Source organism: Cynocephalus volans, chromosome 13 (genome assembly GCF_027409185.1).
Source record: "Cynocephalus volans isolate mCynVol1 chromosome 13, mCynVol1.pri, whole genome shotgun sequence".
In the NCBI taxonomy this organism is placed as follows: domain Eukaryota; kingdom Metazoa; phylum Chordata; class Mammalia; order Dermoptera; family Cynocephalidae; genus Cynocephalus; species Cynocephalus volans.
Genome location: NC_084472.1, coordinates 56,772,679 through 56,799,299, shown reverse-complemented (window position 1 = coordinate 56,799,299; position 26,621 = coordinate 56,772,679). Strand labels below are relative to the sequence as shown.

General features: G+C 34.7%; 1 protein-coding gene across 4 annotated transcripts in view; it reads right to left on the bottom strand.

The window, feature by feature from the left end:
• Window positions 1–26,621, bottom strand: part of RELCH (RAB11 binding and LisH domain, coiled-coil and HEAT repeat containing) — a 139,659-nt gene that overhangs the window by 81,596 nt on the left and 31,442 nt on the right. For all 4 annotated transcript variants that reach the window (XM_063076759.1, XM_063076761.1, XM_063076763.1 and 1 more), the window contains 7 exons: window positions 18,053–18,124; window positions 17,889–17,944; window positions 17,525–17,638; window positions 3,857–4,060; window positions 3,661–3,752; window positions 2,734–3,027; window positions 134–209 (listed from right to left, as the gene is read on the bottom strand). In XM_063076759.1, coding sequence (XP_062932829.1) covers window positions 134–209; window positions 2,734–3,027; window positions 3,661–3,752; window positions 3,857–4,060; window positions 17,525–17,638; window positions 17,889–17,944; window positions 18,053–18,124 — 908 coding nt within the window. The remainder of the gene's footprint in view (window positions 1–133; window positions 210–2,733; window positions 3,028–3,660; window positions 3,753–3,856; window positions 4,061–17,524; window positions 17,639–17,888; window positions 17,945–18,052; window positions 18,125–26,621) is intronic.

The window sequence follows — 26,621 nt, the reverse complement described above, 5'->3', positions numbered from 1 at the left end:
TTCTTAGAGCATTATTTTAAATAATAGATTTTCATTTGAAATAGTCTTATAACAGATGTTTTTATATGAGACACTAAAAAGAAAAACAGCAGAATGTTTTAAGAAAGTTATAAGAATATCTGGTATAATTTACCTCTGATCCTAAACGACTATCTGCTGACATTCGACAAAAAGACAGTAGTGCTTGGTGGAAAGCAGGAGACAATTTCCTAGAAAAAAATATTGGATGAAAAGCAGATAATACCAAAGAATTACCACTGACATTTAAGGAGAAAATAAGTTGTATATTGTAACTCCCATTCTTGCATTATCCTGTCCCACAAACCTTAACCAGATTTCTTAGTCAACAGTGACTTGAAGGACACTTTGCTAGAGAATTAAACAGAAGAAAAAAAAATCAACAATAACTGTTGAACTTAAAATAGCTTGATGTTATCTGAACGACTGACCCTTAACTGCTAGTGGATTAAATCTGAAGTAGTCAATGACTATTGAAAGTATTTGCAAAATCCAAAATAAGGACTTTCCCCACACTAATTCTCTATGATTCCAGAAAGGTAAACAAAGGTAAAGTGGATACAAAGATTGACCTGGTACGTTGCTGACAGGAATTAAAGTTTTGCAGATGTATGTAATGATAATGATAAACCTTTATTTAAGAAACCCACATAAAAGAATTACAGTTTAAAGATGAATGAAGGACAGCAACACTCACGGCGTATTTTAAAGAAAGTCTTTTTTTTTTTTTTTCCCAATTCAAGTATTAGCCTATTAATGAAGGGCGCTAAAACATATTTCTAAAACAACACTGGTCTCTATATAGCAGTACTCATAAAATTATGACTATGAGTTGTACTTTATGTTCTCAAAATTACATAATAAAACTTTAGTATATACCACAATGTGGCACTCAGTAATTTCTATAATTGGAAGGTGTGCCAAAGCCCTTTTGCTCTTTTATACTCCTATTCTCTCAATGGAGGCCATAATCCATCTACCTGTCCAAGCCAGAAACCTCTAATCAGTCTTGATCCTTCCCTTTCTTTTAACCCCAAATCTAATCAATCTTTTAACTTCTACTTATCTTGCAAATCTAGAGGACCCTTTCCAAAATTTAGATATCATTAAGTCCCAACTCTCAAAAAAATGAGTTAACACAGGCTTATATGACTTAGTCTTTGCTTAATTCTCCAACTTCATCTCCTGTCATCCATTCCCTTCCATTCTTTCCTTACACTTTACTAAATCCTTTCTAGTTCCCCCAAAGCACCCAAAAGATGTTCTCTTTGCACACGGTGTTCTCCCTTAGTGCAAACACCTTTCCTCTCACCTCTACTCCTGGTTAACTCCTACTTAGTCTTCAGGCTTCAGATTAGATAATACTTCTTCCACGAAAACTTTCCTGCTCTGATGACTAGGTTCGGTGCCTTGATTATGTATCCTGAAAGCAAGGTGAACCTCTCGTATACTACTACTTTTCATACCTTAGTGTAATTGCTTGATTTTTTCTCTCATACTATAAGACTGAAGGAATTCCATATGTCTTGCTTACCATTATATTCCTTATAATACTGCCTGACATATGGTAAGAGCTAAAAAATTAGCTGAACAAATTTAACATTCATCTATCTCAATAGGGTGGCTTTATAGTATCAAAGGAGATGTAAGGAAGTACTCCTAAATGCTAAATAACCACTACAAATGCAATCATTATTGAGTATTATAATGTAGGTTTTTATGACTATATCTATCCATATTAGAATAGGTACACTTTGAGGACTAGGCCATGTCTATTTCAATTCTACAACCTCCATAATACCTAGAGAAAAAAATATACCTAATAGGTAGCCAAAAGGTTGTGGTTCATAACTGGAAATTTTTTCTATAAAAATAAAAAAAATTTAAAAAATTGCAGTACTTCTAAGTAATAATGAGAACCTGTAAGGCTAAAGCAAATCAGTTATGCTTTTCTATTATATCCTAATATTGGATATAATATCCCTCTATTTAATAGGAGGAAAAAGCATGACCCTGTGGCTAAAAATGCACCATAGGAGATGTGTAAGGATTAAATGAGTTAGTATACTTAAAGCATTGAGAGTTGTGCCTGACACATAAAAAGAACTCAGTAAATATTGTTTTTATAACCTACAAGTTTTTAAAATTATATTTTGTCTCCTCCACTAGAAAACACTATTACAAAGAACAGGGAACACACTTTTTTCATCTCAGAATTTAACTGCTACAACCCAACAAAAATTAAGTAAATAAATTAAGAGAATATTGAGGAAAAAATATTAATAATGGAAACCAACACAGGAAAAAGGACTCAGAACAAAAACTATTCCTCTCTATAACATTGGCAACTCTGCAGTACCAGGACCTTCTTCTGTGTCTGATAAGGATGGAAGAATAGAAAAAAGGTAAAAAGTATAGGGTAAAAGGGTTTATAGTACATAGTAACATACGTATTATTTATGGGTTTAAGTATGTAAAATAGAACGTAGCCCATTTATGGTTTATTCCACTTGGATGTAATTTAACTTAGTAATTAATTAGTTTATGATATGTTTTTTGTGATACGTACTTTGCTATGTGCCAAAGTCATACCAAATGTAAAAATTCATTCATATGATCTGAAAAAACAGTTCAAATAAGAATTGAAGCTCCTCCAGTTTGACAATGTACTAAATAGCTGAAAGATGCAATTCAAAATATAGGATGCATACTAACCTATTGGGTTTATCAAAATGAACAATGTTTTTACTTGATGGTGAAGAAGATGGCATTCCTTCTATTTCTCTTCTGGGGAAAGAACTTGGGGAATTCTCTTTAGGAACAGTAGAATCAACTTCATCTGACATTGAAAGATGGATATCCTTGTTTTTTCCTGTGTCTGAGCTATTTAGAACTGAACTCTGTATACTGTCTTCAGAGTCTTTGTGGGAAGACTGATCCAGAGAAGGCTGAACAGAGTCACAAACTGCTGGGATTGCAAAGTGTTCATTTTTGAGGAAGTCCATTTCACTGTAAAAAGAAAATTACCAGAGAACTGTATTTTTGAAAATTTTGGTCAAGAGTGTAAACCTCATGAAGGGTCTAGCGCTTTAAAAGTGTAGTATATTAATAGCAAACAGTTTGGCGAGTTATAAACCATAATTTACTGCTCAACGTTCACTGATAATTCATATTCCTAAAAGTGTAGTTATAAACTCAACAATAAAGTATAAAAATGGCCGTATAAACCCTGCTTTTGAATAGCACTTTATTTTCTTCATTTGCAAAATGGGGATAATTCCATTTAACCCATAGGACTATTATAAGAATTAAATGAAATGATAAATGGGAAATATGTGATACTAATGTGAAGAACTTATTTTACTGATACTGATACAACTTGGGGGAAAATCAAAATATCTTATTTCTTAGTTCCAAGACAGAATCACTACATTGTAAGATCACTTTATTGATTTAACAAACTTTTTCTGGGAAAAAGACATGTTACTATGTTTAAATACATAACACACTTATAAGACTTTCTTTCAGAAGTATTAAAAGGAAAAATAAATTATGCCTTCAACTTAAATGTTGTTTCATATAACTTGCCTATGTCTTCAAAAACCTCAAGAAAATTTTTAGAACTGATGATCAAGTACTAACCTTTCAAGTCTCCTGATTTGCTCCATCAATGACCATTTCTCACTATTTAATAAACTAATTTTATCTTCTAATTTCTGTACTAGCAAGGAGTTCTAAAATTGAAAGAGGAGAAAAACGACATTCAAGCTCTCACAGTATGCTTTGACATAGTTTAAATACTTTTTGTGGACTTAAATCTTTAGTGGCTATACCTCACCTCTACAGGCTGACAAGTTTCAAGGGTTGGAGGAAGGTTGTCTAAAATTGGTGTAAGAGCCTCTAATTCATCCTCTTCTACTCCACTGGCCACATCCACAAGATCTTTCCCAGTCACTTGATGATTTCCAAAATCTCGGTAGAGTTGTAATAAGTCTGGAGGTTTTGGAATGTTTAATCCTACATCATCCCATAATTCAAAATCCTAAAAGACAGAAAAAAAATATTAAAAAATAACATCTCTCAATTTTATTTTGCATTTTTGAAATTCATATTATTATTGCTAATACCTTGAAAACCAAACATAATCATAATTTTGTTGTAATATCAAAGTGTATGTAAACATTGTTCTTAAACTTATTTTACATCTTTCACTGTCCAATATTATTCTTCTAAGTTGCTTGACATTCTAGATAAACAGAGTTAACTATGTTAGATGTCAAGATATTACACACACAGTCTTTTTATTAAATCTCTCAAAAAATGTAAACTCAACTTTAAGGTTTGTGTTAACTTTCAAGCTTTTAAAACACAGATATTTTCATGAAGTCATAAAAAATGTCTAGATTAAGAAAGTCTTAGTTTGGGCCAGCCCATGGCTCACTTGGGAGAGTGCGGTGCTGATAACACCAAGGCCACAGGTTCGGATCCTATATAGGGATGGCCAGTTGGCTCACTGGCTGAGCGTGGTGCTGACAACACCAAGCCAAGGGTTGAGATCCCCTTACCGGTCATCTTTTTTTTAAAAAAAGAAAGTCTTAGTTCATAAATTGCACCTGTCATTTATAGGTCATAAGTAAACTCATCAATGGCATTAATTTTGTTCTTCCTTCCTTTATTATTCCAACCTATATAGAGAGTAATCTCTAGTGGTAAGCAAGCAATTTAATCTATTTGTCTTCTTGCTGTAGTTGTTCGAATCTAACTTGTATTATTAAAAATGCTTCTGGCAATTTTCAGAATACAAATAGTTGCCCTTTGATTTGATGTGTATTAAAACATTATCTTTAATTCAATCTAATATCATTTTATTAAAAGTACAAAAAGGAATAGTATCTCAAGCATTCTATGAGCAAAGATTTTTAGAAGAGCTTTATGAAGTTCCAGAGTAATCAATTGCATGCAAACAAACTGTCTTACCATTCTGTCTTACTCCAATATATGAGAACTTAGTACTAATTTGTATCTTATAACTTATTTATTTATAAGATCCTCTTCAAGAAACTATGGCATATTCACTTAAATACTCTAACGTGATACTCTTATTCTTTGATGGTTTATTTGATTAATGAGAAATCTGTTATTGAGGATTAAATCTGAGGCAGACACAAGACGGGTATGAAAAGTGGGTGCTTTGGAGAAAACAAGGTATAAGTATGAAATTCATCTGTCTCCACTTATTATGTCATAAGTTAATTTGAGGCTTAAAATGGTCATCTGTAAAATGGGTATAATAATTTGCCTCTTGGGTTTTTGTGAGGATCAATTCAATATATACAAAGGGCTTAACACAGTATTTGAACCACAATAAGATCTAAACAAATTTTAGTTTTTAAAAAAATGTATTAAATATTACAAATATTATTCAAACGCCCATTTATTATTCATCGAAAATTTATTGCATATCATTACCAAGATTTTCTAGTCTTAGACATTCTAATAAATGTGTATTTCAGTGTGATTTAATTTGAATTCCTCTAACGAATAATGTTGAGCATCTTTTTCATGTGCTTATTTGTCACCGATGTATCTTCATTAGTGAAGCACCTGTTTAAACATTTTGTCCATTCTTTAAAAAATTAGGTTGATTTCTTATTACTGAGTTTAAGTATTCTGAATACAAATCCCTTATCAGATATGTTACTTTCAAATATTTTTACCCAATCTATGGCTTGTCTTTTCATTCACTTAAGAGTGGCTTGCAAAGAGCAGAAGTTACTAATTTTGATGATAGCAAATTTGATGGAGAACACTTTGCTTTTGGTGTCTTATATAAAAAATCTTTGCCTACTTTCCATGGCTGCAATGATTTTTTCCTGCTTTCCTTTAAAGCTTTACAGCTTTTTGGATATACATGACCCATTTTGAGTTAATTTTTCTGTTTGGTATGAGGTATGGTTTGAAGTTGATTTTCGGGGGCATATGGATACCAAATTGTTCCAGTACTATTTGTAGAAAAGACTATCCTTTCTCCATGGAATTTACGTTGCATTTTGTCAGAAATCAACAGATCATCTATGTGTAAGTATATCTCTTGACTCTCTATTTTGTTCCATTGATTTATTTGTCTATCTTTATACCAAGACACTGTCTTGACTACAGTAACTTTTAAAACTTGAAGTCAAGTGGTTTAAAACCCCCAACTCTCTTCTTTATTAAAGTTGTTTTTGTTATGTACATTTATCCTTTCCATTTTCTTATGAATTTTAGAATAAACTCGTTATTTTCTACAAAAATGCCAGTGAGATTTGGATTTGTATTATACAGAAAATATAAATCAAAATCAACACCTTGACAATATTGAGACTTCCGATCCATGAGCACAATATGTCTTCTTCATTTATTTAATTCTTCTTTAATTTCTCTCAGCATGTTTAATAGTTTTCAGTTTACAAGCCTAAGTTATTTCCTATTTTTCAATATTACTGTAATGGTATTTTCAAAATTTCGAATATATAATTGCTGCTAGCACACAGAAATACAACTGAATTTTGTGTACTGATGTCTTACATCCTACAACTTTGCTAAAATCACTTAGTTTTTGTATCTTTTTTTTTTTTTTTTTCGTGACCGGCGCTCAGCCAGGGAGTGCACTGGTCATTCCTATATAGGATCCGAACCGGCGGCGGGAGCGTCGCCACGCTGCTAGCGCAGCATGCTACCGAGTGCGCCACCGGCTCAGCCCTAGTTTTTGTATCTTTTGTGGACAGTCTTTTCTATATACATAATCATGTCATTAGTGAATAAAGACAGTTGTTAATTCCAGTACTGATATATTATTATTATTAGCTCTATTTTACATTAAGATTCCCTCTCTGTGTTGTACAGTTCTATGGGTTTTGCCAAATGCATAATATCATGTATTCACCGTTATGGTATCATACAGAATAGTTTCACTGCCCTAAAAATCCTCTGTGCTCCACCTATTCATCCCTCTCTCCCTTTTTCTCAGTCTCCTTCCCTCCCTCCCCTGAAACCCTAGGAACCACTGATGTTTTTTCCAATTACCTGAAATATTTATCATTTTTTTGTGTTGGGAACATTCAAAATCCTCACTTCTAGCTAACTGAAAGTATACAATAAATCGTTAATTATAGTCACCCTACACTGCTATGGAACACTGATCTTATTCCTCCCATCTACCTGTAATTTTGTATCCATTAACCCCCCACCCCTTTCCACCCTCTGGTAACCACCATTCTGCTCTCTACTTCTATGAGAACAAACTTTTCAGCTTCCACAGGTGAGTGGGAACATGTGGTACTTTTCTTTCTGTTCCTGGCTTACTTCATTTAACATAATGCCCTCTAAACTAATTCATGTTGCCGCAAATGTAACAAATGTACCACAATAATGCAAGATGCTGATGATAGTAGGAACTGTGCGTATGTATGTGGGTGGGTGGGTAGGTAGGAAGATATGTGGGAATGGGAACTATCAGTGTTTTCTGCTTAATTTCTGTGTAAACCTAAAACTATTATATAAATAAAGTCTGTTTCTTAAAAAAAGATAAAACAGAAAAGAAACAATAAAAACTTACGAATTAACAAAAATAAATAAAACTCATGAACATTTTATAAGAAGTACATAAATTTATTTATTTATTTTTAATTTTATTTTGTCGATATACAACGTGGTTGATTATTGTGGCCCATTACCAAAACCTCCCTCCCTCCTCCCTCTCCTCCCTGCCACCCAACAATGTCCTTTCTGTTTGCTTGTCGTATCAACTTCAAGGAACTGTAGCTGTTATGTCTTCTTCTCCCCCCGGTTTTTGGGTTTTTTTTTTGAGTGTGTGAATTTATTATTTATTTTTAGCTCCCACTAATAAGTGAGAACAAGTGGTATTTCTCTTTCTGTGCCTGACTTGTTTCACTTAATATAATTCTCTCAAGGTCCATCCATGTTGATGCAAACGGCAGTATTTCATTCGTTTTTATAGCTGAGTAGTACTCCATTGTGTAGATATACCACATTTTCCGTATCCACGCATCCGATGATGGACATTTGGGCTGGTTCCAACTCTTGGCTATTGTAAAGAGTGCTGCAATGAACATTGGGGAACAGGTATACCTTTGACTTGATGATTTCCATTCCTCTGGGTATATTCCCAGCAGTGGGATAGCTGGGTCATATGGTAGATCTATCTGCAATTGTTTGAGGAACGTCCATACCATTTTCCATAGAGGCTGCACCATTTTGCAGTCCCACCAACAATGTATGAGAGTTCCTTTCTCTCCACAACCTCGCCAGCAATTATTGTTCAGAGTCTTTTGGATTTTAGCCATCCTAACTGGGGTGAGATGGTATCTCAGTGTAGTTTTGATTTGCATTTCGCAGATGTTGAGTGATGTTGACCATTTTTTCATATGTCTGTTGGCCATTTGTATATCTTCCTTAGAGAAATGCCTACTTAGCTCTTTTGCCCATTTTTTAATTGGGTTGCTTGTTTTCTTCTTGTAAAGTTGTTCGAGTTCCTTATATATTCTGGATATTAATCCTTTGTCGGATGTATATTTTGCAAATATTTTCTCCCACTCTGTTGGTTGTCTTTTAACTCTGTTAATTGTTTCTTTGGCTGTGCAGAAGCTCTTTAGTTTGATATAATCCCATCTGTTTATTTTTCCTTTGGTTGCCTGTGCTTTTGGGGTCGTATTCATGAAGTCTGTGTCCAGTCCTATTTCCTGAAGTGTTTCTCCTATGTTTTCTTTAAGAAGTTTTATTGTTTCAGGGTGTATATTTAATTCTTTAATTCATTTTGAGTTGACTTTAGTGTATGGTGAAAGGTATGGGTCTAGTTTCATTCTCCTGCATATGGATCACCAGTTCTCCCAGCAACATTTGCAGAAGAGGCAGTCTCTTCCCCAGTGTATAGGCTTGGTGCCTTTGTCAAAGATCAGATGGCTGTAGGTGTGGGGCTTGATTTCTGGATTCTCTATTCTATTCCATTGATCAGTGTGTCTGTTTTTATGCCAGTACCATACTGTTTTGGTTATTACAGCTTTGTAGTATAGTTTAAAGTAAGGTAGTGTTATGCCTCCAGCTTTATTTTTTTTGCTCAGCGTTGCTTTGGCTATGAGTGGTCTTTTGTTATTCCATATAAATGTCTGGATAGTTCTTTCCATTTCTGAGAAAAATGTCTTTGGAATTTTGATGGGGATTGCATTGAATTTGTATATCACTTTGGGTAGTACGGACATTTTCACTATGTTGATTCTCCCAATCCAAGAGCATGGGATATCTTTCCATCTTCTTGTACCCTCTCTAATTTCTCTCACCAGTGGTTTGTAGTTCTCAGTATAGAGATTTTTCACATCCTTGGTTAACTCAATTCCTAAGTATTTTATTTTTTGTGGCAGGCTTTCTTGATTTCTCTTTCTGCATGTTCACTATTGGAGAATAGAAATGCTACTGATTTTTGTGTGTTGATTTTGTATCCTGCTACTGTGCTGAAGTCATTTATCACCTCCAAGAGTTTTTTTGTAGAGGCTTTAGCCTGTTCGATATATAGGATCATGTCATCTGCAAACAGGGACAGTTTGACTTCATCTTTTCCAATCTGGATGCCCTTTATTTCCTTCTCTTCTCTGATTGCTCTGGCTAGTATTTCCAACACTACGTTGAATAGGAGTGGTGAGAGTGGGCATCCTTGTCTAGTTCCTGTTCTTAATGGAAAAGCTTTCAGGTTTTCCCCATTCACGATGATATTGGCAGTGGGTTTATCATATATGGCTTTAACTATGTTGAGATAGTTTCCATCTATACCTAACGTATAGAGGGTCTTTGTCATGAATGAGTGCTGAACTTTATCAAATGTTTTTTCAGCATCTATAGAGATGATCATATGGTCCTTTTGTTTGATTTTATTAATATGGTGTATCACATTTATTGATTTACGTATGTTGAACCAACCTTCCATCCCTGGGATGAATCCCACTTGATAGTGGTGAATAATTTTACGTTTGTGTTTCTGTATTCTGTTTGCTAGTATTTTAGTGAGGATTTTTCCATTTATATTCATCAAGGATTTCGGCCTGTAGTTTTCTTTTTTGGTTATATCTTTACCTGGTTTTGGTATCAGGATGATTGCTTCATAGAATGAGTTTGGGAGATTTGTGTCTGTTTCAATCTTTTGGAATAGTCTGGGAAGAATCGGTGTCAATTCCTCTTTGAATGTGTGGTAAAATTCTGCTGTGAATCCATCTGGTCCTGGGCTTTTCTTTGTTGGGAGCCTTCTGATAACAGCTTCAATCTCCTTTATTGTTATTGGTCTGTTCAGATTTTCTACGTCTTCCTGGCTCAGTTTTGGGAGCTTGTGTGTGTCCAGAAATTTATCCATTTCCTCCAGATTTTCAAATTTGTTGGCGTACAGGTGTTTATAGTAGTCTCGAATGATTCCTTATATTTCAGATGAATCAGTTGTAATATCACCTTTTTCATTCCTAATTTTTGTTATTTGAATCTTCTCTCTTCTTTTTTTTGTTAGCCATGCTAATGGTTTGTCAATTTTATTTATCTTTTCAAAAAACCAACTTTTTCATTAATTGATCTTTTGTATTGTTTTTTGGGTTTCAATTTCATTCAGTTCTGCTCTGATGTTAATGATTTCTTTCCGTCTGCTAACTTTAGGTTTGGATTGTTCTTGTTTTTCTAGATCTTTAAGGTGAAGTGTTAGGTTATTCACTTGCCATCTTTCCATTCTTCTGAGGTGAGCATTTAATGCAATAAATTTCCCCCTTAATACTGCTTTTGCAATATCGAACAGGTCTTGGTATGATATATCATTATTTTCATTAGTTTCAATAAACTTTTTGATTTCCTGCTTGATTTCTTCTTGGACCCATATGTCATTAAGTAGAATGCTGTTTAATTTCTTTGTGTTTGCAAAGTTTCCAGAATTTCATTTGTTATTGATTTCTAGCTTTAATCCATTGTGGTCTGAGAAAATACATGGGATAATTCCAATTTTTTTGAATGTATTTGTGACTTAATATGTGATCTATCCCAGAGAATGATCCATGTGCTGATGAGAAGAGTGAATATTCTGAGGTTGTTGGATGGAATGTTCTGTAGATATCTGCCAATTCCAATTGGTCTAGAGTATTGTTTAGATCTTGTGTTTCTCTGCTGATTCTTTGCCTAGATGATCTGTCTAATATTGACAGTGGGGTGTTCAGGTACCCTGCTATTATGGTATTAGTGTCTATTTCCTTCTTTAGGTCTCATACAGTTTGTTTTATAAATCTGGCTGCTCCAACATTGGGTGCATATATATTTATGACTGTTATGTGTTCTTGACGGATCAGTCCTTTTATCATTACGTAGTGTCCCTCACTGTCTCTTTTTATGGTTTTTAGTTTAAAGTCTATTTTGTCAGATGTAAGAATAGCTACTCCAGCTCATTTCTCTTTTCTGTTTGCACGGTAAATCTTTTTCCATCCTTTCACTCTTAGTCTGTGTGAGTCTTTATGGGTGAGGTGGGTCTTTGAAGGCAGCATATAGTTGGGTCCTCCGTTTTAATCCAGTCAGCCAGTCTGTGTCTTTTGATTGGGGAATTTAAGCCTTTTACATTAAGAGTTGTTATTGAAAGGTGCTGATTTATTTCTAGCATTTTATTGGTTGTTTGGTTGTCTTAGGTGTCTTTTGTTCCTTGCTTTCTGATTTACTGTTTTTCTGTGTCTGTTGGTTCCTTAGGTTGTAGATAGTGTTTTTGTTTGCTTGTTTTCTCTTCATGAATGCCATTATTATTATAATAGTGGGTTTAGATTTCTCTTGGGTTTTTATGGCAGTGGTAGTTATTCTTCAGGAACCAAACCCAGTACTCCCTTGAGGATTTCTTGTAAGGGTGGTCGTGTGGTGGTGAACTCCCGTAGTTTTTATTTGTCTGAGAAATATACTATTTGCCCTTCATTTCAGAAGGATAGCCTTGCAGGGTACAGTATCCTTGGCTGACAATCTCTGTCTTTTAGTATTTTGAATATATCATCCCATTCCTTTCTGGCTTTTAGGGTTTGTGATGAAAAGTCTTATGTTAACCTGATTGGGGCTCCCTTATAGGTGATTTGACGCTTCTCTTGCAGCTTTTAAGATTCTCTCTTTGTCTCTGAGTTTTGTCAATTTGACTATAATACATCTTGGAGAAGACCTTTTTGGAGAGTCTTTGAATACGTTTGGAGATCGTTGAGCCTCCTCGATCTGAAGATCTGTGATTTTTCCTATACCTGGGACGTTTTCTGCCACTATTTTGTTGAATATGTTTTCAATGCAATCTCCGTTTTCCTCCCCTTCTGGAATACCCATGACTCGGATATTTGAGCGCTTAAGGTTGTCTGATATCTCTCTCAGATTTTCTTCAATGCCTTTGATGCTTTTTTTTTTTTTTTTTGTCTGCTTGTGTTATTTCAAACAGCCCATCTTCAAGTTCAAAGGTTCTCTCTTCAACTTCGACAAGCCTGCCAGTCAAGCTCTCCGTTGTGTTTTTTATTTCGCCGAATAACTTCTTCAGTTCGGCAAGTTCTGCTACATTTTTTTTCAGGACATTGATTTCCTTGTACATTTCCTCTTTCAGGTCCTGTATACTTTTCCTCATTTCATCATGATGTCTAGCTGAGTTTTCTTGTATCTCATTCAGTTTCCTTAGAATTATCACTCGAAATTCCTTTTCAGTCATTTCAAGGGCTTATTATTCTATAGGATCTAGAGCTTGAGAGTTATTATCCTTTGGGGGTGTACTTTCTTGATTTTTCGTATTTCTGGTATCTTTTCTTTGATGTTTATTCATTGTGGCAGAGGGTTTCACAGTCCACAGGTTTGACACTATTGACTGACTAAAATGTTGCTGTGGTTGCCAATTTGGTATGGCTACTTCAGTGACTGCTCAGTTGGACACTAGTGCCTTGTGTGTTTGGTTGCCTTGGGTCTTGGGCCTCTCTGGGGAGTCACCTCTCTGGTCAGCTTGGACTCTGCCAGGCTGCTGGATCACAGGGCAGTACTGCAGGGTGTGTGGTCTCTGTGAGCTTCCACCTCCCGTACTGGACTTCTCTCTGTTCCGTGCGCTCTGGCCCAGGGTGCTGGGATGCACTGAGGCACCCCAGAGTGTGTGGTTTCTGCAGAACTTTCCCCTCCCCTGCAGGATGTCTCCCTGCTCTGTGCACGCTAGGCCGGGCTTGGGATGGAGCTGGGTGGCAGCGGTAAGGCCTACCTGCTGCTGGATCGCATGGCGGCGGCCCCCCGACAGGGTGTGTGGACTCTATGGAGCTTCTAACTCCCTTTCTGGACGTCTCTGTGCTCTGTATGAATTGGGCTCGGCTGCCAGATCACACGGCAGCAGTGTGGTCCCTGTGGAGTTCCTGCCTCCCCTGCCGGATGTCTCCCTTCTCCGAGTGCACTAGGCCAGGCTGGGAATGGAGCCGGGTCCTTGCGGTGAGGCCTACCTGCTGGATCGCACAGTGGCGGCCCCACAGGGTGTGTGGTTTCTGTGGAGCCTCCGCCTCCCTTGCCGGACATCTCCCCACTCTGTGCACACTAGGCTGGGCTGGGAATGGAGCCGGGTGGTGGTGGTGAAGCCTATTTGCTGGATTGTGCGACGGTGGCCCTGCAGGGCATGTGGTCTCCGTGGAGCTTCTGCCTCCCCCGCAGGACATCTCCCCATTCCATATGCACTTGATGTTATGTATTTATAGTTTAAATCAGTTGATTTGTGGGAGAGAGTGACGCTAGGGACCGTCTATTCCGCTATCTTGACCGGAAGTCCAAGAATTTATTTTTAATATTACATTTGCCTTTAAAAAAAATTTTTTTTGGCAGCTGGTCAGTATGGGGATCTAAACCCTTGATCTTGGTGTTACAACCCTGCATTCTAATCAACTGAGCTAAACTGCCAGCCCTAAGAACTTATTTTTAGACAAAATGGCATGTATCACCCCAAAGGTTACACTTGACTAAAGTTCATTGTCATTATGAACAGCCCAGCTATCCTCCTATCATCCACATATGAAATAAAATTTCTATAAACAATAGACAGTGTTATTTCTTCCTTTCTAAAATATGTGCCTTCTACAACTTTCTTGCTTATTGCACTAGCTAGAATCTTTAGTTCAATGTTGAATAGAAGTAGCGAGACATTCTTGTTTTCTTCATCTTTCGTCATTAATTATGATGTTAGTGATAGGTTTTCTGTAAATGTCCTTTATCAGTTTAGGAAATTCCCTCCTATTCCTAATTTCTTTAAAGTTTTTACAGAGAATGGACATTGTACTGTATCAAATGTTTTTTTTTAATCCATCTTCTCAGATGATCGTATACTTTCTTCTTTTAGTTTCTTAATATGGTGAATTACAAGGACTGATTTTTTGACACTAAATCAATCCTGCATTCCTGGGATAAACCCCATTTGGTAATGGTGCATTATCCTTTTTACATATTGTTCAATTTGATTTGCTGAAATGTTATGTAGAATTTCTGCATCTATATAAATGAGGAAAATGAGCCTGTAATCTTCTTTGCTTGCAATATGTGGTTTTGATAACAGAATTATGCTGGTCTCATAGAATGAGTTGGGAAATATTCCCTTGTCTTCAATTTCTAGAAGAGTTTGTAAAGAACTGGTATTACTTCTTCCTTAAATGTTTGGTAGAATTCACAAGTAAAGTTATTCAGACCTGGAGTTTTCTCTGAGGGAAGACTTTCAAACACAAATTCAATTTCTTTAATAAACATAAAGCCCTTCAAATAATCTATTTCTTCTTGAGTGACCTTTGGCAGTACCTTCTTTCAAGTAAAGCTAGCTGTTCATAACATTCCCTTTGTAACCCTTTAATATGAGTAAAATATGTAGTGATGTAACCTTGCTCATTCCTGACTTTGGCAATTTGTGTTTCTCTCTCTTTCCTAATCAGTCAGCATAGAGGCTTTTATTAATCTCCTCAGAGAACCAGATTCTTGTTTCATTGGTTCTTCTCTATTGTTTTCTGCTGCCTATATGCACTGACTTATGCTCTTATCTTTATTATCTCCTTTCTTTTACTTTGGGTCTCACTTGGTTTTCTTTTTTTAATTCCTTCAGATTAAATCTGATTTCACTGACTTTTGAGACCTTTCCTCTTTTCTAATATAGACATCTAGTGCTATAAATTTCCCTTTAAGAAGTGCTTCAGCTATATCCTACAAATTTTTTTTTTTAAATTTTATTTTGTCGATATACATTGTAGCTGATTATTGCTCCCCATCACCAAAACCTCCCTCCCTTCTCCCTCCCATATCCTACAAATTTTGATATATTTTTTCATCTTCATTCATTTCAAAATACTTTATCATTTCCCTTCTGAGTTAAACATGTGTTTTTTAGAAATGGTTTCCAAATATTTAGGGATTTTCAATATCTTTGTTATTGACTGCTACTTTTATTGTGATCACAGAACATATTTTGTACTACTTAAATCTTCTTAATATTATTAAGACTTGTTTTATAGCCCATAATATGGTCTACCTTTGTAAGTAAGTGACCCATATGCATTTGAAAAAGAATATGTATTTGCCATTGAGGGGAAAATAGAATAATACGGTCTGGCTCCCTCAACTCAGGTCCGGTTGGGGGTTGTGCAGCACATTTCTTGTAAACAAGTTGTGTGTGGGTGGAGTTAGAGCACATGTGCACGCATGCATCTTTTTAGTTTGTTGCTATTGTGTGCTCTGCAGTTTGAGAAGCAGAAGCCGGCCAGCAGAGAGCTTGTGTCTAAAAATAGAGCATGTTTACTCTGCTGGCAGCTGCTTAGTTTTCAAGTGCACTTTGCCTGTAGCAGTTGAGTTTCTGAGTTTCTCTTTGTACTGCCTAGCTCTCAGACGTGTGTGCGCACATGTGTGTGCTAATAAAGACTATTCCTACTTCAACCAAGGCTCCAAGGACCATTTTGCCAGTTACCTAGCTCATAGACTTGCTTTGTGAATGGGCTCCAGTGGTCTTTGAGCTCTGGACCCAGCCCTAGCTCTACAGTCATTGAAGGACAGAGTGTTTTATAAATATTGATTACATCAAGTTGGTAGCATAGCACAAATCTTTTATAGCCTAATTAATTTTCTGTTGCCTTGTCCTATCAATTATTGAGAAAACATTGTTCGAATTGCTGATAATTTCTTCCTTTTAATTGAGAAGGGTCGATTATTTACATTTAAAATGAGTATTAATATAGATGGGTTGAAATCTACCATCTTTTTTTTTTTTTTTTAAAAGATAACTGGTAAGGGGATCTTAACCCTTGGCTTAGTGTTTTCAGCACCACGCTCAGCCAGTGAGCCAACCAGCCATCCCTATATAGGATCCAAACCCGTGGCCTTGGTGTTATCAGGACCACACTCTCCTGAGTGAGCCACGGGCTGGCCCCTTGAAATCTACCATCTTCCTATTTGTTTTCAACATGTCACATCTATTCTTTGTTCCTCTTTTCTCTTTTTCTGCATTATTTTTGGCCTCTCAACGTTTCTTAATATTCAAAATTTTTCCTATTCATTATTTAGCTGATCATTTAAAAAAACATGATTAGATTAAACCATAACAATAGTATAATACAGTATAATAGTTATGTTAACTAAATACTAGTTTAATATCTTTTAACTTACTACATGTTCAGTAAAGCTACCATTTAATAAAAAATAACTAGTTATTTATTACATTTAATTTTTGCCAAGTACCTTACAATAACTGAGGGAGTAACTGAACTGCTATATCCCTTAGAGAACTTCTATTTTTGCTAAAAGATACATGGGAGATTTTTATGGACTGACAGAATGACCTAGATTTAAAATGATGGAGTCGTGATTTCTATATAATAAACTCTTTGGCATTTACTTTTCTAAGGTACAAGATTCAAACTGATTCATTAGCACCAAGATGTCAAACTATTCCAGAGTTTAGAAATGATACTAAAACAAGCCATCATTTCTTTGCTTATAAGATTTTACCAAGAAAATAATAATGAAGTTCTAAAATTGGCCCCTATTCAGAAAGATATAGCTTATATTCTCATTCAAAATATTCTCTTACTGTGTTATCTACTTATCTAATATCTTAATTATTATGGTGCTATAAAGGAGGTTTTTGGATAAACTGAATTTATAAGTTTACATTATTCTGTACTACCAAGTAAATGTTTTTAAAGTTAAAAAAATAGCATACTTTAGGAATACATGCAATTATGAGTGAATATATAGTTACTGGGGAGTTGTAAAAAACTACCTGAAAAATCTTTCCACAGAAAGCTACAGGGAACAAAAAAAATCTGTAAGCCAATAGAATACTAGACTGGGTAGGCAAAGAATTGTTTTTGGTAAACAGGCTTGCAGAATTTTAATATATGTATAACTTTTAAAAAGTAAATAAACTACATACAAGAGAAATAAATTATAAGTCAAAAAGGAAATAAATCATTGTTTAAAAAAACCAAACTAACTTTACCTGATCATCATTTTCATCTGAAAAGGTTATTGATGTAAGCTTGTAGTTATTCTTCAATAAAAATTCATTGACTAAGAAGTTTAGAGCTCTCTTTTCAAGAGGTTTTATTGGCTCCTGGAAACAAAAGATGGAAAACCATGAGTTTTCTTTCAATACTTGTGCTACCATAGAAGATACTTTTACTATTTATTTATTTATTTATTTATTTTTTCTGGGCAAGTATATTCTACTAGATTTTTATTTTTTCTTGTTCAAATAGGTGGACTTTTATTTCGTTAGTCCACCACTTCTTTCCCCCCATCACCCTCCTCCCCTCCTAGCCTCTGGTTCATAGAAAACTCTTTTAGATCTGTGATTTACCCACCTGAATTTCAGGACTTGATTTGTAATTTTTTCGTTCCTGTAAAGGAACTTCATGTTCTGGTGAAAGAAAAAACAAATATTTTACTATTTTGCATTTAAAAATATCTCAGCTACTTCTACATTGTCAAAGTAGAAAAAGTCTCAAAAAAGTTTTATGTACACCACCTGCAGCCTTTGTCAGGTTGGCTCGGAGGGCCTGAATGGTCTCCTTGGCTTTCCGTAGTTCAAACTCCAGGACTGGACAGGGATTTGGAATAAACACATACAGGCATCCAACCAAGAAAAGGAAACAAAAATAAAAAAATAAAAAGCAAGGATGGGCATGGAAAAAAAATACAATTTGTATTGAAAACAGAAAGCATGCAATCTTTATGAAATTTGTGAACGCATGCAGCAGAGTTGACTTGCAAGCAAACTGGTGAATGTTTTCCATAGTTTTAGTAGAATTCAGGGGACTATAATCAAATGTTCTAGCTGTCTGACAAGGAATACCTCTATTTAAAAATAAAATCTATGGCATACTCTCATCTAGGGTAAATAAAAATATTAGTAATCTGGGCACTTCTGCTTCATTCAGTCTCGATAAGAAAATGTAATGAGATGTTTCCAGGTGACATAATTTTGGGGGAAAAGGTAAAAATTAGATGAAGCCCAAGCAAGTATCATTAAAAAAGAAAAAAGCCTTAAGATTTTTAAAAAAGTGATTTTTAAATGCATTGACTAACGTTATAAATTATTATAGAAACATTAGTAAACTGATCCGTTCATCAAGATGTTGAAATAATATGGTTTAAATATTTAATAAATGTTGAGATGCTTATAAATTTTTCCACAAACATGTTTTCTAAAAACAAGCATAGATATATTGAACACACATCTAAAGAAAAGTTCCAAGAGTTTTATTTTAGTTTTCATTTAAAGCCAAATGGTAGAAATAGTCTCTCTTTTAATTTCGAATTGAGATAGTTCTAATGCAAATGATTGTGTACATTTCTTATAGTTATCTAAGGACTAGTAAAATTAAGTAGAATTTCAAAGTTTCTGATAACTCTTCTAATAGATTTGTTCATGCTAAGACGTATTAATGAAATTTGAAGATTTCTCCTACTACCACATAGTCTGACGATAAGATAAACATGAATACCAGAGAAACATTTTATTAAGCCCTTTAAAGTATTTCATCATGAGCAAGATGTCTCTTAACTGGAAATTTTTCTTAAAATGTACAAATATTACAATGAAGAAAAAGCAAGCCTAGGATTGGGGGAAAAAGACATTTCTGTGAAGTAAAGCTCTGGGAAAATTAAATGATCTTTGTCAAAAATGGACATTAAAAAATTATAGTAGTTCTACATAAAAACTAGGAAATTTACGGTTTCATGCTAAAGATGCAATTTTCTCTTGAATGACTAACAAACAGAAAAAAGATGTCAAATGAGATGTTATCAGAGACAACAAAGCTATAAAAATATATGGAAAAATTATAATTCACTCAGTTTGCATATTTTCAATAAAAACTTAAAACTGAAATACATCTAGTACATGAAGGCCAATTATTTTGATGCACAGAATTTAACTGCAGCAACGTGGAAGCACAACTAAAAATCAGATGACATTGCATGTTACTATATGTTTTTTTGGTAGTCAGCAATGCTGATCTGCAAACATTTCTGTGCAACAAAGTTAAAACACTTTCCTTAAAACTTACACTTCTGGAAACTCTTAGAGATTGTGTTTTAAGTAAGATTGTACACATTCAGTGTGTAAGTACAGAATAGGTTTATATAGCATGTTGGCTTACTTTTTTTTTTTAATTTCAAAATTCTAGATGATTGATTTTGATTTAAAAATACTTAACTATATCTTAAGTAAAATGAGTATACTATTATGTCTTGGTATCACTTAAAATTTACTAAGACATATTATAGAACAATTGCAGATCAGAAATGCCCTACACCAGAATGATTGAAATATGAAAGCAAAAACAAAAACAAAAACAATTCGTTAAAACACAAACTAGGAAAAACTCAAAATCCAATTGGTGAAAAGTTCACGTGACCAAGAGCAAAACACTGAATTGATAAAGGCACAGAAAGCCAGAAAAACCCATGTCAGACGGCAAGAATTTATATTTTTATGCACATCTACGTATATATTGCCAAATGTTATTAGAAGTTACCAATTCTTTGAAAAGATAGTACCTATCAAAATGAATTCACTCTGCTGCATGTTTCTTAATACACAATATAGACTTTAAAAAGACAAAGGCATATCTTTGAACCTACAGCACATCTCTATAAAGGCACATATGATCAAGTAATTGTAGTTATGTGAGAGTTCTTAACAGTGCTATATTTACACATATGAATTTGTCCTTTCATTATCAAGACATTGGATTAAAGCCCCAAATTAATTATTCTATAAAGAGATACACTGTATCCAACAGCTTCTAGGTGTTTTTCAGACATTATAATTCTTCCTAGAGATGTTCGGAGATATGTATGTTTATAAAAAATGCTGCAGGAAACAACAACCTACTCACTCTACCAGCCCAACTCCACTGAATACAATTTTACTGGAACAAAAATAATAATTGCAAAGATGTAAGTATATGTTAATACGGAATACTGTAATCTTACCAAAATAATTAGTGATGATTAATTCAGTACTGTATAAGCAACTCAAGGCTAGTTGAAAAAGTTATTTCCCAAGCAGAGTTGGATAATACTGGTATCAGAGGTACCTGAGAGCTTAAGATCATGCTTTCATGACTTGAGACATGTACCTACAACTATTGTGAAGACATCAAAGGTGAAGTATTAAATTTCAAAGAAGAAATTAAACACCAATCTTTCATTGCCCTCAAATCAATTAATCACTAATATTATCTTAAAACACTTGCTAGACTTAGTTCATTTTGGCATAAAATGCAAATATTATTTTGGAAGATATTTTCCATAACACTGGTCTGAGTCAAGTATTTATTCATTCCCATTCCAGTTTGCCACTGAAGTTTTCAAATTGAAAGGTGTGAGTCAAGGACTTTGCAATCTCATAGTAAATGTGAAATTGTCTTTTTTCAAGTCAGAATTTCCTGGATGTTTTCCCCCTGAATATAAGGTGATTTGAAATAACAATTCTTATACTTATTTTAGTATCCCAGGAACAGTTCCAGAAAAAGGAAAAATTCTCTTTTCAATTTTCTTAAGAATATGAGGTAGAATAAAAATCCATTCCTAAAATAATATAAAAATCCTATGACAGTACCATCACAACCCCTACTGGGTTTAGAGAATTCTCCCTGCCTATTAATAAACTTAAGAAATGTAGTAGTATTGTTAGGTATGACATAGAGTGCTAAATAAATGAAACAAAGCAAGATGCAATCTCCATTGTTCGCAGACATTCCTTTTCTTATATTCATCTCGGTGGAAAAAAGCATCCTCTTTCCCATAGCCTCTAGAAGGAAAAAAAAAAACAAAAACCTTCCCACTGTTGTTTTTCCCTCTCCAGTTCCTCTATCACTCATCTCAAAGTTGGTGTTTCTTAGGGTGTCACCCTTGGCCCTTTTCTTTTCTTATACTACATACCCCACTGGGACAGTATTCACTCCTGTGGTTTTAACTATCACAAGTCCCTCAGAAGACTCCCCAAGATACAGACCTCCCTAATTATCTCCTGGACATGACCACTTGAATGTCTCAAAACTTCTGAATTCAATCAATCCTATCTAAATAAATTTAATTATCTTCCTTTCAAACTTGCTCCTTCTCCTGCCGTCTCTCTCCATTAATGGCATCACTATCTACTCAGCTGACCAAAGAGGAAACCTGGAGACTATTCTTCACTTATCCCTTGACCTTATGCTAACATCAATTAAATGTCCAAGACATATTGACTCCAATCCTTAAAAACTCCCTAAACACCATTCGTCTGTCTCTACAGCTGTCACAGTTTAGACTTTTATGACATCATATAAATTACTACAATAACCTGTAACAACATTAAAGGCTCAGAAAAATCCTGCAGAAAACCACAATTTTCTAAACTAATGTGACCATGAAATTCTCCTTTCTTGCTTTCTTTTTTCTCTTTTAGTTAGCATCATAGGGGAAAGACTTTTGTCTTTAGTATCACAGGGGAAAGACTTTTGTGATACTAACATTGTCATAAAATACAACTTTAGGAAATGTTAATCTACAGACCAAAAAACAATCTAAATCCTCAAAAAATTAATGAACATATACTCCCTTTTATTTTTGGCTTAAATATAACCACTTACCAAATAATTTTTTTTATTTTTCTCTCTGAGCCTATTCTAATTTCATGGTAACAAATGCAGAGAAATCTATTTTCAAAATGTTACCTATCTTCTTTACACCCTTGATGGAAACCTATTCTACTTTAAATCACACAAAATCATAAACTAAGATTTATATAAGGTTCAAAATAAGAAAATCAAAAGGTACTGCTGATAGGAAGGAAAAGATATATCTGTACTAGAGCAGAAATATATAAGAAGACAAATAGTTTTATTTAATCCTGATGGAAGCTGCCAGGCCAGCAGAGGACTATTGATGCTGCTTCTTACCCAGGGGTTACGGGCAGATTATCCCACAGGCAAAAATCTGAACGCTATTTTATAATGTCTACTGAATTATGTAAGCTTTATAAAAGTTTCATATGTCTGTATTGTTGATTATTGTTCCTAGAACAGCATATTACCTGAAAGATAGAGTAAGCACTCAACAAATACTTGCTGAGTGAATGGACATTCCAATACTTGATGCCACAGCTGATGAATCTGAAACATTAACTGGTCTTACCAGCAGCATTCAGTAGTGTCTTCCCTGCAAATTAGAAAGCTTCATTTTTGTAGTTCTCTAGATCCCAACACAGAGCTAAGGTGTAAACTAGAAAAGTAATACAGTAACAGGTTGAGATATGAGAACAAATAAAGTCAAGGACTCTGATGCTAAAAGATGGAACTTGTGAACCTGAAACAGGGATATAGGTGGTTCTAAAATTAACAAGGTCCTCATCACTGTTTCCAAAACACTGAACTTTATCCATTTCATATTTCTATGCCTAGTACCTAACATAGTACCTAACACGTAGAAGATGCTCAACACGCCTTAAATAAATTAAGTAATGGCAATCCCAATATTTAGAATATGGATGTCTCTTGTTACTGTTAAGAAAACTTGAAAATTTAAGAGGTATACTGTATATGCACTAAGTAACACTAGTTTTGTTTAATAACATATAGAAAGCCTTCCACTAAAACAAACAACAACAACAACAACAAAAAAACCCCACACCCAAATCAGCTAGATTAAGCTCATTTTGGTCTGGTGTCTACTATTACTTAGATCATTTTTATGTCAAAATGTACACTATATATGAAAAATAAATGGAGAAATGGAAAATGTCTAAAATGAAAAATTTAAAAATTTTTACCTCTTTTAAAAGAAAATGACTATGTGAAGTAAATAATCTTGTATGGGAAAAACAAGATTCTGCTATCCACATGAACGTACAGATGGCTCAGAGCTATGCCTGATACTAAAGGATATATTAAGGGCTCTAGAATAAAAACCCTATGTGCTCACATCCTGATCTCGCCCCTTACCCTATGGAAGCTACTGGGCAAATTTCTTAATCTGAGCTAGCATCCGTTTTCTAATTTATAAAATAAAGATTTCATAACCTATTTTGAAGAATTGTTAACAGGATTAAATATTTTATATAAAGCACCTAGCATAGTGCCTGGCACAGAGTACATGCTTAATAAATATTAGTTCATTTAGAGATCCATTCCTCTTCGAAGGAAAATTTATACAGACTTTAAAAAAAAACAGATTTTTTAATTTAGGAGAAAGGTAGTAAGAACGATGCCAAAAATAAATGTAGTATCTGTCTCATAAATGGCAAGAGGTGACTGAAGGTTGGAGAAGACCCTACATTTGAATGGTGGGGTGACTGACTGTGTTATCCATAACCTCCTTCTACCTAAGGCTGGTATAGGAAAATAATAGAGATTTTTGTTCTTTCTTAAATGCCTCTTCATTCTTAGTGACATTTACATGCGACCTAATGACAGATGACAGGACGATTACCTTTTCTGGATTACTGGTCTTTTGATAAGCTTTTAAGTTACCAGCAATGGTTAGCAAAGAGTCAAAATTTTTTTGGAAATGCAAATTGTGATTATCTGAAACTTTATTTGTAAAGTTTTATCCACTACTCACACATTTGATTCAATAACAGGCTATGATATAAGAGCACAAGACTGAAAGCTATTCTCTTGGGGTGTTCTTCCTCCCCTTTCCAATGAAGATGAAAGACAGCATTTATTTATATGCAAGCACAGCAGAGTAATTAAAAATTACTTTATCTCTTGTAACTTAGAGACAAAGTATATTCTTTAGATTAAAAATGTAAGGTCAAAATTATCGTGTTTAATACATGTCACTTTTTTTATTTTTTGGCAGCTGGCTGGCTGGGATCCGAACCCTGAACCCTTGTTGTTATCAGCACCATGCTCTAACCAAGTGAACTAATCGGCCAGCCCCATTTTACTCTTGGCTGCGCAAGTCTGTGAGTTACCCAGGTCCACTGCTCTTTACTCACTGTCTTTGAAAAAGTGTTTGGATCAGATAGAGGACATCGCTCTTTTTATATTTGAATTCTAATGAAAAGTAAGGAAATGAAAATGCTATGCAAACTTTGATCAGAGGAACTTCTATTTTCTTTTTCTTTTCTATCTATATTATCAAGAATAATTAGATTGTTCTAAATAATTAATGATTATAAATTAAGCAAAACATTTTGCTTTTACATCAGTACTGGTTTCCCCTAATTAGAAGTACTAAAATACCTAAATGATGAGAATAATGATAAACCTCTTCAATTTTACTCAAGCTAAAATGTAAGTTTTCAAATGAAAATTAAATGAAAAAAATAATTATGCGGCCAATTTTTGGGTAGGCGTTATTTTCTAAAACGTAGCAATTTTGTGCAATAAAATAACATGCAAAATTAGACATATTGTTAGTCTCTAAATAAACTAAAACACTATATATTTATTATATAACAAAATATATAATATCTAATATATATAATTATATATAACAATGCTACTTAAGTGATATAATTAGTAGGATACATTAATCCTAAAATCATTCCAATAATCTCCATTTAGCTTGCTAATTTTTAAATATTACTGATGTGATTTGCTGTTTTGATACAGTTATCAATAAATGATGCTCATGACTAAACCATGATTTGATATAGGAAGCCATATTAAACTATTCCAGTGACTTCCCCATTAAATTGATATTGCTACGTTTACATTGCTGGATCCTCTCTCAGTTTCTGCCAAATTAAAAATAATTACATTTTTTTTCTAATTCATATAACACTGATTTTTAAATATTCAATATCTCTATTCTCAAAGAGGGAATAAAAATCATATACTTGTATTGGAATATCAATTTTAATTAGGTCAAACCTAATCCTTTATGTGAAGAGGTAGCTAGCATATGGTACAGCCAATTGTGGGCTCTGTTGCTGGGTTATCTGGATTTGAATGCTAGCTCTGCTACTATAGTCTTAAAAAATGAGTGCCTCAGTTTCCTGGGGAGGGGAGGATGACGAATTCTATAATTCAATGAGTTACATTTAGAATAGTGTTTAGAATGAAGCTAGTACTATGTAAGAATTAGCACTCATTTTTATTCATAATCACCATGACAGGTAAGCATTGGGTAGGTTTTAACAAACTGGTCCCAGTAAATAGAAAAAAAAAATTCAACAGATTTGGTTAAGAGAGGAATCCACATTCAGATGTTCCCTGAACCCGTACTGCCCTCACAGGCTCCATCTGTCTCATGTGGCATCCCTCTTGTTCCAGGAGTATCCAACAGTCTGAAGGAGCTCAAAATACCTAACTGATGTCTGTCTGCTTTCCTCATTTTTCTTTTTTAGGAGCCAAAGTCTTATGAAAACTATAATTCCTGCAAGGCACTCAAGAATGACTTCAGTGTCAGGTATCCACAGGCTTGAGGCAACAGAAAGGTACCAGATATTTATACCCAGGGAGCCAGGGCTGCTACACTGGCAAATTCTGGGGTGGAGCCTCAGCAGATTCCAAATAGGATCACCTGGTGTAGGCAGAATGTGGGGTACAAACTGGTCCTCTGAAGTCCCTACAGATCTGATGCCTCTTAGAAGGCAGGACTAGTGGGGGAATTGGGGGAGGGGATGGGGGTGGGAAGGGAAGGAAACTGGAATGAGCGAGGAAGCAATTACAAAGGTCCTTCTTACTGAAATGGACAGGATCCTGGAGGCCCCTGCTGTATCAAGCATTTAACTCTCTATTTTCTGGATTACAGATAAGTCAGTTTCTGGAGACATGTTGTGATGGCTGGGGAGCACACAGGAAACTTAAGGCGAAGTTTATTCACCAACCAGCAAAGAAGTATTTAGATCAATTTTTAACAATCAATAGAGCTGTACTGGTACACAGTCCTGGTTTGGAGGGTCAAAGGAATCAGGCTAAAATCCAACTAACTTTGTGCTATATCATGGTTAACTGAAGTCTATTTTACAACAGTTTTACAACTGCTTGGTTGTAAACTGCTGGCTACAAGCAGAACTCAGCAAACTGTAGGTGTATATAACTAGAAACACATAGAACCACTGAAGAAGAAGCTGGTGTATCCCCAAACTT